At 42.8% G+C, this 14,524-nt stretch overlaps 2 protein-coding genes across 3 annotated transcripts in view; one reads left to right on the plus strand and one right to left on the minus strand.

Annotated features, from left to right (window-relative positions):
- Positions 1 to 1,900: 1,900 nt before the first annotated feature.
- Positions 1,901 to 4,711, minus strand: LOC137785011 (transmembrane protein 42). The gene is made up of 3 exons (XM_068576025.1): positions 4,386 to 4,711; positions 3,267 to 3,413; positions 1,901 to 2,967 (listed from the first exon to the last, which is right to left on the minus strand). Exons 1-3 carry the CDS (start codon positions 4,560 to 4,562, stop codon positions 2,833 to 2,835), a joined length of 459 nt encoding a protein of 152 aa, XP_068432126.1. The 5' UTR covers positions 4,563 to 4,711; the 3' UTR covers positions 1,901 to 2,832.
- Positions 4,712 to 13,093: 8,382 nt separating this feature from the next.
- Positions 13,094 to 14,524, plus strand: part of LOC137784930 (oxysterol-binding protein-related protein 10) — a 54,718-nt gene continuing 53,287 nt past the window's right edge. For both annotated transcript variants that reach the window (XM_068575925.1, XM_068575926.1), the window contains exon 1: positions 13,094 to 13,764. In XM_068575925.1, coding sequence (XP_068432026.1) covers positions 13,484 to 13,764 — 281 coding nt within the window. In that variant the 5' untranslated portion in view covers positions 13,094 to 13,483. The remainder of the gene's footprint in view (positions 13,765 to 14,524) is intronic.

Raw genomic sequence — 14,524 nt, forward strand, 5'->3', positions numbered from 1 at the left:
TAAACAATCTTCAGAATCAAAAGCACAGATTACATATCTTAAAAGGTACGTTTACAACGCTTGACATCCAATTACTTGCTGAGAGTTAGACGAGAAGCTAGACACCGCGTTCTTGTATGTTGACATGAAGCTACAGCTAGCAGCCAGTTAGCTTAGCTTAGTATAAAGACTGATTACAGGGGGACATGGCTACCTGTCAGCTAGTTAACTTCCTCCCAGCATCCTGAAAGCTGACAAATTAACATGTTATATGTAACATGCTACGGAAAAATGTGAAATTGTGGCTTCCCATAACTTCCCATGAAACTACAACTTGATGTTTCTTGTATATCTCTATGAATTAAGCTATACTGGTTGGCTTAGCTTAGCATAAAGACTGGAAACAGGAAGAAGAAAAAAAAAGCTACCAAGATATAGAGTAGCTCTAAAGCTCGCTCTATAACATGTTTACTAATCAGCTTGGGAACCTTACTTTGCTTTTACACTTTACCTAACAAACTATATATACAACATGTTGGTTCGAGGTGCTGGTAGGCATACTTCATTACATTTGGACAAAGCCAGGCTAGCTATTTCCCCCCGATTTTCAGTCTTCACGCTAAGCTAACTGGCTGCTCACTCCAGTTTCATATTAATCCTGACAGATATGAGAGTGGTATCAATCTTCTTATCAGACTCTCAACAAGAAAGTGAATAAGTGTAATTTCACCCAAAAGGTAATGCAACACACCCAGGATGTGACTGGGAGGCGCTAACAGCCAAATTCACTTCGGCGAGGCTGGGAGGGATATCCACTGCTGAAGAATCCTGCGAGGGGAAACCTCACTTAGCCGGCCTTTAACATGAGCGCTGTATCATCACATTCTCAGTGCAGTCACATTAATAGGGATGCATGTAAATCACGTGATACAAAACCTGCACAGCAGCGGCTGGAAGGAAATCTGGAATATATTTGTGCGATGCTGCTGTGGAATATTACAGACAGGCATAATAGCTACCGTTATGCATTCATATTATGATATGTATCCAAACAACCGCAAAGTGTGACCTCAAAATACTGTTCAATAAAGCGTTAGACAAACCACTGTATACTACGGTATACTTACTTCGCTTGATTCATGCTAACAGAAACATCCCTCTCGCAGCATTGATTGCCAATTCCCACGCTCAATTATCCTTGCTCAATGCTCCTTCTCTGTTACACACATCACAGTGTTATGAGATTTAAAGGAAGTTTAATGGTATTGCAAATGATGTGCGACGGACAGGATAATATGAAATCAGTAATGCAGGGAGCGTGAAACTCAACAGGCAATCAAGAGGCCGTGTGGAAAGACAGTTTGGACATTTAATCACAAGATTGTGTGTTTAATAGCACGAAGCAGCTCACAGGGATGTCTCTCTTATATGGACTGAAACTCCAGGATGCTTTGGTGTGACATATTTAAGTTCAGGTCTAAGTGGGAACATGCACCCGTCTATCATAAAGTGGAGGAGCAGCTGTGTCCTGCTCATATCTTGAGATTAAAGCTGTCAATAAAGACAAATAAGAGGGGAGGCTTTTGAGCCTTTCAGTGAGTGCTACATTAGTATTATTACTTGTGAAAGTACGAGTTGACTTCATCAGCGAAGTGCTTCGTTTATTATTATTCGCCTTGAGCATGCATAAGATGCAATGTCAGTGTAGGATGTTTACAGTGAGTGTCAGAGTAACTTAAGGAAACGTGAGAATTAAGAAAGCTTTGGTGATCCGACGGCTGCGATATATAATGATATAATGCGCAGGCTGAGTAATGGTGACATCAAAGTACATGATGCCTGCCCAATGCTCATGAAGAAACCCCAGCTAATACTATATATATATATATATATATATATATATATGTATAGTATTATCTGTCTCCTCCTTTAAAGGTATAGCTTTTTAAAAATGCACATATTTCCTTTCTTGCTGAGAGTTAGAAAAGAAGATTAATATCACTCTTGTGTATGTCCTTAAAATATGAAGCGACAGCCACGAGATAGTCAGTTTAGCTTAGCTTAGCACAAAGACTTGATTAGCTGGGATTCTAGCTCGGCTCTGCCCAAAGCTAACAACATTGTGGCTTAACTGGATGTTGGAATTAAACAAACAAGATAAAATCTGTTAATTATGAGCTTTTCAATGTGCTGGTAGGCAGAGTTTGTTAGCTAGTCTTTTCCCCATACTATGCTAAGCTCGGCTAACCAGATGCTGGCACCAGCTTCATATATACCACACAGACATAACAGTGGTGTCAATCTTCTTGTCTAACTCTCAGTAGAGAATGCAACGAAGGGTATTCCCCAAAATGTTGAATTATTCTCTTTAGTCTACTCTCTTCCCTTCCTTCTAATCTGTTCTATCAGCTCATGAGTTCTTGTGCTGCGGTTGACTGAAAAACTCCCCAAACGTAACGTAAAGCTAGTATCATTTTTGCTTCATTGGTGTGGTCAAAGACGATTCTGCAGGCATCCGTTAGCTTGTCTCCACTAGCCAGAGTGTAGCTGCGTCATGGCCATACTGGCTAAAAGCCAACATCTCCTCTGATTTTTGAACAGTGTTAATTTGATAATTAGTAACTTTCCAAATATGTTTTTACTTCCATCAGAAAAAAATGCAATTTAAGTGGCATTTAGTTTAATCAATAAAACTAGTAATTCAGGGAGGATTAACTAGAAAACTGGAAATTCTCCTGATAAGAGCTCACTTTTCTTTGGCTAAATGTTCAAATCAGAGGAGCAGCCGACCAAAACACACCTCATTCCACAGCCGGCCGGAGCCAGGCTGAACTCTAGTGGAGACGAAACATATTATTCGTCCTTGTCACGTTGCACATCCTGCGGTGAAACCCTCTGCAGTACCAACAGACCGGAGAAGGTCAGGGAGATCCCGACCCACCACAACGTTATCTGGGCTTCACCAAAGATCAGCTGGCCCAGAAAAGCCTGAAAGAAGTGGGAGAAATTACGGTTTCTTCATTGACTAAGTAAAACAGTCTCTACAATTCCTTGAGGAACCTCTTGTCAAAGTTCTCAAACAAGGAAAACTTTGACGAGAGGTTCCTGAAAGAGGCCTACATCTCTGCGACAAGTTATTTCTGAATATAGCCTATTTTCTTAAATTAACACAGCTTATATAAGGAGGAAAAGGTCAATGTGAAATTAACTTCACTACAGCGCTCTATTAGGCGTAGAGGACAAGTGGAAGCAGACTACAAAGTCCTGTGAGAGAGACTGTTACTTACGGAAGATATGAAGTTGGAGGCGGTGGTGGTCACAGTGGTTTGGGTTGAGGAAGAGGAGTACCTGAGCGCTTTGGCGAGGAAGGTCCACATCACAGCATTGCAGGTGAAAAGCAGCCCGCCACACAGCAGCCTCAGAGGGATATGAAGCTGAAGAACAAAAACAGAACTTATTGGTAACTCATTTGTGTCTGCTTTAATGCAAAAGCTGTGCACACAGCAGTTTTTATACACTATTATATATACTGTATCATATGTAGCAATGTTTACGTCGCATTTTGATGTTGCAGTTGCTGGAGGTGAAACAACTGTTAGGCTACCTACGTTATGTATATTTAAGTGGTCAAATTTGTAACAATGGATCATACTTTGTGTGTAAAACCCAAATACAAAGTATAAAGTACCTTCCATTGAAATCTTGTAGAATTATAAAGTATCATCAACTACAGGGCCTTGAAAATTGTACTTTAGTACAGTATTGAGTTACATTCCACCACTGCAAACATCATTGTAAAGAATACATTATATTAATATATTAATGACAGCATTATAATACCATCAGCGTTATTTTGTCTAGAAGCTTCATATTAAGAGCATTTGTGTTACGTGCACACCTTTTTTGTTTTAAATATCCTCCAGATTAAATGACACGGTGTCCACTGTCTAAGGCTCCAGACTGCTGTCTGCAGATGTTTCTGACATCACGTGTGACACGTGTGCGCACACAGCGTGAAGGTCACACCGTAGACCGTATACAGGGTCACACACACACGACACCTGAACGCCTTTTCAGAAACCACCCTTCTCTTTACAACCACTCAGGGAGAAATTGCTTACAAAATAACGCGACAACACACACACACACACACACACTCGGACGAGCTGCAATGTCATCCGGCACGCGGACAAGGCACGCGAGCGCAGCTGCTGCATGGGCTCCCCCACCCTGCTGCTGATGGTGGTGGTGCTGATGCTGAGGGAGTCAGGGAAGGAGAGGCGGGTGGGGATAACCCCCCAACTTCCTCCGTGAGAAATCACCCCGCTCGCAGGCGCGCACGCTGCATTATTCACAGCCATCCTCACGGTGTAAATAATTCACGCAAAACTGTGGAGATGCCTCACCCGGTCGCAGGCGGTAGTTTCGTCCGCGTGTCTAAATTTCCGCTGCTCTCCCCACGTCCGGAGTCCGGTTTCACAGACTCCCTTCAGGTAGTCGGCTCCGAGAGACAGTTTGGCCGACGACGACGCCACGGCCCCGAGGAAACCCGCCAGCAGTGCATAGAAAACTCCCGGGAACATGTTGACGACGAGCCGAGGCACATTATTTTCCAGGCCGCCTTTTACATTTCTGTCGCTGCTGCCTGTCCGCGTTGAGCTGCCTGCCTGACTGGCGCGCGCGCGCGTGTGTGTGTGTGTGGCGCTGCGTGGCACGTTTTTCCTGCACTGCCAACACACATCCGTCCGGTGGCACTCTCACAACACATGGTCAACCCGGAGCGGTGCTGTGGTTGGACTAAAGGGCCCCCTGTTGCATTCTGGGAAAAGCAGTTCCATCATTCTGTAACCTTAACTGAATGAATGGTGACTTTGAGGCAGCAGTAAGATACCGCCACACAGAATGGAATCCTGATAAACCACAATGCAGGGCCTATGTGCGTCTTAATTACATATTCAGTATAAAAGAGATTAAGCAGACCATTGATAGACATTATTGAAGTACCCCGTATTCTCCTTTGCGATACCGAGTGGAATAGAGGGCAATCAATGCTAATGTGATGTCCTTGTGTGTGGGCATAGGCTACGGCAAAGTATGACTTCATTTGATCCAGACCTCTGTTTCCTGCAGCATACTGATGAGCTGCACTACAAAGGCTCATTACATTAAAACACACCGGGTATAAGAGCGATTGGTGTGTGTGTGTGTGTGTGTGTGTGTGTGTGTGTGTGTGTGTGTGTGTGTGTGTGTGTATAGGCAGTAGGGCAGTCCTCTAGATGCTCACACGTGATCCTCATTTCCTTTCCTCTGTGCCCTTTAAAGAGAGATGAGCCTGTCAGAGAAGGGAACCAGAACACAACTATAAACAATTCCCCTCATTAGGAATGAAAAGTGAAGTCATCGTCATGAATGTGTGGAACGGGCCCGTAATTAATCTGTGCGATGTTATGAGGACAAGCGTCATCTGGAGACAGACATCCATCTCCTCGTCAGACTCAACAGGGACCAAGAAGACAGAATGGTGTCAGGGTTGTGGTGGACTTAAAGACCCTAATTACGTCCAAATCAGTGCACGGTTCTGGAAGTGTGATTTAACTACGAACACATTAAGTTGTTTTAAAGTATTACCCTTATTAGGCTGCTAATGATCCACAAACTGTGAGCAGTAACTGCAGCTAGGGCAACACAATGCAAACTCTGCAATCTCAGTCTTGCCCAAATATGTTAAATTGGTAATAAAAGGGTAATCCTCCAAAGATTATTTTTTGATCACAACTTGAAGGTGATCCTCATCAATTTCTCATCCAGGCTGCGTAAACCTAAGTTTGTTTTCAGTCCAGTAGATGTCTCTCATGTGCTTCAGAGGAATAGATCCACTTCCACCATAACCGGCTTTTGATGCAAATCACTGACTTTAAGGCAACAACTAGCTTGAAATACAACCTGCTTTGCCTGTTGGTGCTTTGAAGACCTTTTGCCATAACTCCATATTACCTTTCCATGACATTTGTGAGCAATTACATTCCTAATTAGTTCACAAAGAGGCCACTATGGCATCATTTCTGCATTGAATACATCTGCATAAGCCAAGTTAAGTTATAGAGTGATTACAAGAGGGTCCTCCTTAGAGTCCTTAAAGGATATGGGGGGCACTTAAACATGGAAGGAAACCATCTTTGGAATAAAACAAGCACATAATGCAGGGCCAGAGCTTGTGTTGTATGTGAAAGAGGATATTAGAGAGCAATGACGGTGCAGCAGAAAAGGAGTCAGGTGTTTCTGTCACAGTGTCCTCTGCTCTCACCCCTTTTGAAACCGGCTTTAGGTAAATGATCGTCTTCCGTCTGTCACAACTCGACACTGTGATCCTTCTGGAGCGTCTGCTTAGCAGGAAAAGTCTGAAACCAAGAGGAGCCATTAGCTGGTATCCTCACTTGTCGTTTCCTGCCCAAAGCTCCTCTGACAAATACAAGTGTCAAGTTAGCGCGCAAATTGGCGGCCATCTCTGCTCCTGTTCAATTAAGTGATAATTGAGCCCAGAGAAAGCTTTAGTGACATTTTTTTAACTCAAGGTCTGTCACTGCTTTCCTGTGTCTATGTCCAACTTTTTCTGCTTCTTGTCCTGTAAGGTGATTTAATTAGGAGGAAAATATCATTTTCAATGTGAAGGGCTCATTAGTAGAACCATTTTAACCATATGACCTTTAACTTGGCTGTCAATTAATTGCAGTTGAAAATAGAGTTTGACGAACACAAGGGAAAATTCATGAAAAAGGTTACAAACTTAATCTTTTTTTCTCTCTTTTTATTGCTTTATTTAATCTCAAGATGCAGTGAAACACAGTCATTCAATTTGTATGGGCATTTTGCTGCAGACAGATACTGACTATTTGGTTGTGGGATGTCTTTTTCTTTTGGACACACACAACAACTACACACTGCTATCTTTTCCCCAAACATTCTTCTTTCAGTTCTTATTTCACAACGACACAACAAATAAAAGCACAGTTGGGGAAGATAGCAGTGTTTTGGGAGCTTTCTTTGTGCATTTACTCGTCATCCAGGACCTACAAATAATTGATATGCTGCACACAGATGGAACCAATCCAACTCAAAACTCTATTGTTATTGTGCGCCTTTGATACAATGTTCTACTTCACTTTCATTGTGTTTAGCCTTGTTGAGTTTGATCCAAGTTATATCTGCACCGTACCTTTTGTATTTTATTTTGTATGCACTGGTTATTTGTGTCACCAGGTGACTCAGCTCTGTTGGGCACAGTGTGTTTAAGTTGTTTAAGTAAAGAAAACATTTAATAAAACCTTACAACCTTGCTTTATTTTTTATTTACATTTCAAAACATGAATTCATAAACTTCGACCTATTCTCATTTTAACTGAATAGAGCGCGATCACATTATAATGTAACGCAACGCAACCTCTGTTAGCTTTGTTATTTAGCCAAACAGGACAGTGCTGCCCGGCAGCTGCTAATAGCTAATGTGAGCTAGCTGTCTTCCTACCAAGTTCAACACGGATTTGTTTGAAAAAAAATAGGGCACACAAGTGATGAACCACAAGTGTGTAGTCGTGGTTTGCGCATGTACTGATTGAGCAGGATGTATAGTTATAAGGTGGCTAGTGGCACAACGCCGTTGTTGTTGTGTAGCATAAATGAGCTGATGACACGATATCCGATGGGTGCATAGACTTGCATACTCGCAGACACCATTTCATGCTGTATCAGAGTAATTTACAATGTTAGTATTGGTATCTGAACAGCTCTTGTGATTTACACCTCCATGCTATATGCTATACAAAAGAAAGTGCCTTGGCTTTTGACCTACGTCTTTGCAATACAAAGCCTCATTATTTAGCTGCCTTGATGAATATGCATGACTTCGCCCTTCAGCCCAGCATGGAATTAGGCAGCGAGCTGAGAAGTCAAATATTCACTCACAGGCCGACACACACCCTTGAACTTTGAAATCACTCTCTCCCACTCTCAGTCTACACGCCTTTTGCTGACCTTGTTAGTGACAGGGTCAACGGCCCCTTCTAGTCCATTAGGTAGTGGGCGAGGTTGCTGGTCTTTGTGAATAATAAAGGGCTGTTGTGCAAACATAGGCAAGCTTTTGGCAAGTCAAGCATCACATTATAATTTATAATGTGACAGAAGGAACTTCCCCAGTAATGAAGTGATCTAAAACTGAATAAACCAAACATCAGTAAGATTACATTGCAGTAAAACCAAAGAAAGAGCCGGCAGGAAGTCGTTTGACTCGTGAGCTTCTTTCCAGAAAGACATTTTATGGAGACATGTTGGCTGGCAGCAGAGTTTACAAGGAGCAGATAAAAATGTTTCCAAAACAAACAGACGAAGGATAATCTCAGTTCCCATGGCTGCCAGGAACAATTACACCAGGTGAAATGCTAATCTGATCCAGCTGTTTGTTGCAAATGCAGTGCCAGCGGATACATAGAAACAAACCAAGGTTGGTCCTTTTTTTTCTGTACATTCCTTTTGGGTTTTGATTTGGACTTCTCAGTCTGAGAAGAGGAGATATGTGTGATTTCTGCATGCAAAGTATTGTGCTATGTGCAGATATCTGTCAGGGAGAAGGACAGACGAGCTCACCTCAATAAGATCGCTGAGGTAATACACCCATCCATGTTCAAATTCTGACAGCCTGATCTAAATGAATCCTGCTTCCGTAGAAAATGTGCACCGACTAAGAATTGAGCGTCTATTCTGACACACTGTATCTATCAACGAGCAAAAGAGATGCCAGGATCCATTAAAAGCTGTGAAATATTATGGCGTGGAAATCGAGGCAATAGAACTGAGAAGGTGTGCTGACGGAGGACCTCTTCACACGACTTTATCTTTAAAGCTGAGTCCTGGGCCTTTTTCTTTGCTGAGCCTTTGCGAATCAATCATCAATTATTCTCTGAAAGACTGTCGGAAATCCAAATGCCAAATGTGCTGGACACAGGGGAAGGTTTGCTGCTGCAACATACTGAAATATGCATTAGTGCACGCACCAAAAGTACATTTAATTGAATCAATGGCAAATATATAATTAGTCATGAACATCGTTATGCTCATCTGACAGAGAACAACAGTATGACTAAAACAATGGACAGCTGATAAGCTAAGAGATAAATCAAATTTAATTTGTGTCGCTGTAAAATGACGCTCTAAGACGAGGCCATCACATTTGTCAAAGACACAAGGCGAGGAGTCGAGAAAAGGAACCAAGGATGCACAAAATCGGGAGACGGGAAAGACGCATTGCTTGCATTAAGCCATAGTTTTACATTTATTCACTTTGTTGCTCAGGGTGAGATGACCCATACCCTCCTCATGTTTGCATGGTTAATACCAAGCTACAGCTGACAGTCGGTTAGCTGGTTTAGCCTAGCTCCATTAGCGCCTCAATAGCTTACCAAGTAATAGATCCACAAAAAAACAAAGCGATTCTAACATCCTGACTGTTGCTTCATGTATACTGTACATCCAGACTAAGATCAACATGTTTGTGCTGAATGCCTGCCTACAACAGACACGTCGACGCCCTGGAATAATATCCCTAAAGATGCCTCCATAAGATCCGGACCAACTGGAAAGAGAGGCAAACAAACATCAGCGGAAAACCAAGTATCTCCACAACTATCACTCATCACCAGCTGCGACGAACTGGTCATATAATCCGTAATCCAAACTACTGTCTCCCAAAAGAGGCCCACTATGATGAATTTAGGAAGGAAAGCAAAAAAGCCAACGCAGAAAGGAGAGACCCACCACCAAACTGTTCCATTGTCTACTACAGCTCACACTGCTATAGACCATTATTGGATCCAGGATTGGCCTTTACAGCCATTTGAAGACCCACACATGATCCATTTCACTGACAGGAAGACAATCATACTCAACCGTGAGTGATTGCCGATGACAGACATAGATCTTTGTATAACGCTCGGCAAGAAAGCGAATAAGCTTCAAGGAATGCAGGGTACCAGTGCACAGATACTATAGCTTCAATGATGAGTCGAACAAGCTAATTTAGAATACTACCTATCATACTGTGTGAAAAAAGGAACCCTTTTGCGTTAGGAGGTTGATGTAAGTTTATACCTTAAACCTAAAACTCTTTAAAGGTCACCATATGAACTAAGAGGTGTTTCCTTATTATGCTTCAAGCAAGACTGTGTTTCTCTGCTCCTACAAATGTGAGATTTTGGAGCTATTCAGTTTTAAAATATCTCCTTCGAGGCAGTGATGGCTCTAGTGCCGGGAGCGGACTGCTAGTGGAAGATGATGAGGGTCCACCTCGGGTCGTAAATCTGACTCGGCTGACGCAGGACTTACAAGGAAGTGATTGGTGTGATGTCAGTGTACAGCCTGGGAAAACAATCACACTCTGGGGAACGAGTTCTTCCATGTTTTACAGTGCCGAGGTGAGGAAACACCTATTTCTGGGCCGTTCTGTTTGGGCAGCGTGATGGCGACAGAGGCAGCGAAGTTGTCTCAGAGTGCTTATAACATGGATGATGCTGATGAACATGATTGGAAGAGGAGGGGGAGTGGAAGATGATTAAAAGCAAGAAATAGTGATGACAAAGATGATGTTGAATGTGATGTTACTGCAGAGTTTGCGGAAGAGAGAGCCGAAGCCCTCACGTCAGTCTGATGCATTTCTTTCATCATTCTTTTCACTTCATTCAGCACATTGCTGAGGTTTACTTTTCATATTTTCAAAGAAATTGGCTTCCTCTACAGTTGCTAAAAACCTTTTAATGAATGGCGTTTTAATATTTTAAACTTGAGCTCCAACGAAAAACCTCCAAGCACAGCAACGTGCTTACTCGTGTCATCAAATTATTTTATTTTTTTGTTCTAATCTCTGCTGTCTAAAAACTTTTCCAGCATCTTTACTTTCATCCTATCGTTATTACATACATGTCTAAACTAACCCCTCAATCCAAGAATATCTGGAGTTTATGGGAAATGGTGTTTCATTAAGGCCACGTAAAACCAGAAATATTAAATAAACAACTATATTGGATTTTTTATTTTTTTTTAAAAGACCATACTTATCTCTAAACATATGGAGCTTCATTTGAAAGGATTCATTCAGTAGCCCAGAAATTTCACTGACCAACAATCTACAGGACAATTGTGCCGCATTCATGTGCTGTCAGAATAATCAAAGAAATTTGTCGCGTACATATTTCATGGCTCAACTGATCCCTCGCCTTCGCAACGCAGATACTGGAAACCGCTATCAACGTGTTGTTCAAACGCTTCGAGCAATAATATAAACAAATCTTCAGGTAGGATAAGCCCAACACAACGGCACAGATGGGATTTGACTGCATCGATTTGTCGCTGTTGTTATTTGTTTGTTGAGAAATAACCAATAAAATAAAGGTAATGCACTCACATCTTGTCACCCCACAAAATAATATACTATAGTCAGCTGATAACATGCCCCTTGCCTTTGGAATGAACTATTATTGGGTCACGAATGCAGATAGTAGTATTTTAGAGCAGATGAACACAGCTAAATCCATTTTCTGAACTTTTTCTCTTAGGTTAGTTTTGGAAATGTAATAAAAATAAATAAATAAATAAAATACCACCCTCTAAGTATCTCTTTCTACAGCCTCATGCACATGTCAACATGTGGACAAGGGCCGGGGCTCAGTCAAACAGCCTATTCCTTTTATGTTTAATGATGGACATGATGAATCATTTTTCCCCTGTAAATCATATGCACTTTAAATGGATGGACAGTAAGCGAGGCCTCAGAGTTAAACTGGCGTTGACCGCTCATCATGGCGTGCAGCTGACCCGAGCTTGACTCAGCGCAGGCTTTTAACAAACCTCTCTGGCTCTCTGTCGCCCAGGGATTTTTTTTTTTACGCTCTTGTATTGATCTTGGCTTTGTGGCTGCCTCAGCTGATGAGCAGCATGAATCTATCCGTGCTGTGTTAAGTGTCCTGTGGAGATTCATCGAGGCATGCCTTCAATTGCTCAGCGCAATCTCGGCCTTTTCCTAATAGCCTGCAGTCAGTCCTCGGTCAGGTCTTCGTTAACGTGTGCTTTTTATTCGGGTTGTCGTGACCATGTGTGTGTGTGTGTGTGTGTGTGTCTGTGTGAGTCATACAGGTTATGTAATACTTTGATTCATGGAAATATAAACCTCATACAGCCATCCAAAATTTCTAAATTACTAGAACAAGAAAAGATATAGAAATGACATCCAGTTTTGATGTCAACTCTAGAATTTAAGACATGATTTTCTACTTTTTTCGCCATAGTTGGTCAAATAATATTAAAATAAATACGTATCATTCCCTAACCTAAAGCACATTAGAGCATGCTCAAAGAAGTTGTAGACAGAACCTTTTAAGCCATTTAAGGGACTTACCAAAGATAAAACCAGGACAAAATGAAACTTTAATGTGCATCCATAAGAGATATGGAGTTAAGCCAATTGGCACGGAGCTATTACGTCAAACTGCCAAAATTGAGGCAGCGTGGAAGTGATATTTCTGATATCCAACATGGATTTTTAAAAGTTGGGGTCACAAGTAGTTGTTTTTGTAATTTGAGGACTTAAGTTGCCCTTAATTTGACCTCTGAGGTTACAAAGAGGTTACTGCCTGACCCTCTGATTGGCACGTGCTTGCACCAACACTTGCAAAAAAAAGAAAACAACAGTTTTTGAGTAAAAAAACATTTTATTATCAGGTCTCTTACGAGAGAAGGTGATACAGTATAGTAAGGAAAGATGATTGACATTCATGTATTAATAATACATGCAGTTTAGATAGCATTTCTAAGCTTTGACCTGCATATTTATTCGCTCGATAAATATGAATGAGCTTTTAAAAAAAAATAAAAAATCGACACCCTGGATAATATAAAGAAAGTGTTGATGTGTAGCAGCCTCACACATGACTCATCTGAGGATTTAATTCTGTGTGGTGGGGGAATACTTTTTTTTTGGTACGATGATGTGGATAACGGGATCGCATTGTAATATCCGGGGGCTGGTCCAGAGTGAAGTGGGAGTGTCTGCGCTCTGCTCTCCCTTTCTAACAGGAGAACGCCGGAGGAGACCCACAGTGCCACAGCCGAGCACTGCAGAGGAGAGAGAGAGAGAGAGAGAGGGAGAGAGGGAGAGAGGGAGCAGGACACAAACACCACCGGGGAGTATGTCACGCGCCGAGGGACGCTCAAACCACCGGCGCACCGCGGCCCATGCGCATCCGCTGCCTCCGCTTTCATTCAGCAGACACACATCGCCCCGTTCACCACTTATTCTCTGCTGAACTCGTCCCTGTTGCTGCTGCTGTCGCCGCCGTTGCTTCTGGTCCACCCCCGTCCCCTCCTCCTCACTCTGCCCCCCCCCACCACCACCACCACCTCTACCCTCCCCTTTCCCCCCTCTCCTCCTCCTCCTCCTCCTGCTCTTCACCGTCCCGTCGCCAGGATGGACAAGTCGCTCTGCAGTCCGCATCCCGTGGCCAACGTGAACAACTCTTCCCCGTCGGACCGCGGGAGCTCGTCATCGACGAGGAAGCCCGGGAGGAGCGGGTCGCACAGCCCGGGCTCCGGCTCTCTGGGAGGCCCGGCCGGAGGAGGAGGAGGAGGAGGAGGCAGCAGCCGGGGAGCTGCGCTGGGGAACAGCATGAATTTGCAGCAGCCGCGCAAGAGGCAGCTGGAAGGGGTGCTGAGCAAATACACCAACCTGATCCAGGGCTGGCAGAACAGGTACGTGCGCGCGGATGGAGTTTAGGAGGGAGGAGGGTGAGGGGGGGAGGCGATGTACACGATCCACTTCTCGGTTCGGGTGTTCGATAGCTCGGTGTTGTTATTTGCCCCGTCCACGTTGCACTTTTACCAACACGTCACTGTGATGAGGGAGGAGGGGCAGGAGGAGGAGGAGGAGGAAGAGGAGGAGGGGTCAGAGGGTTTGAATCCAAACCCTGCACACATGTCATGTCGGCCTGCTAACTGACTCCTCTACTGACTATTATAAGACTTTGAAAATCTAAAAAAAAATCAGATAATGCATTTTGCAGAGAGACCTGTTTATATGTAATAGTCCCGGTGACATCATATAACAGGTGTGTTGACCCGACTACAGACATTTTTGAGACTAGATGTGGTTCTTTTTAGAGCTCTGATGATAAAGTTGTGCTAAATGTATTGCTAAATTGCGGCCAAAGGGAAAGTTTTTGACTTCTGAACTGTTGCTCAGACAAAACAAGGAGGCGTCTAACTTGGGCTGTAGGAGGAGATGATGAATCAATACATCTTGAAAATTATATCAACTGGTTAATTTATAAAGAAAATTGTTTTTCGCTGCCTTATAGCTCTAGTTGTGTTGCCTTCTTAATTTTAAGGTGCCTTATTAGACGCTACTAATGAATATATTTTATTTTTATACATTTTATTCATCAACAAATTCCCATCACACGTATGTCATCTTCCAATTAAATAACCCCCAGATATTTATTTTAAGTTGGGA

The sequence above is a fragment of the Clinocottus analis genome, unplaced genomic scaffold, assembly GCF_023055335.1.
Source record: "Clinocottus analis isolate CAN_PGR_092001 unplaced genomic scaffold, fCliAna1.0.p SCAF_14, whole genome shotgun sequence".
Classification (NCBI taxonomy): domain Eukaryota; kingdom Metazoa; phylum Chordata; class Actinopteri; order Perciformes; family Cottidae; genus Clinocottus; species Clinocottus analis.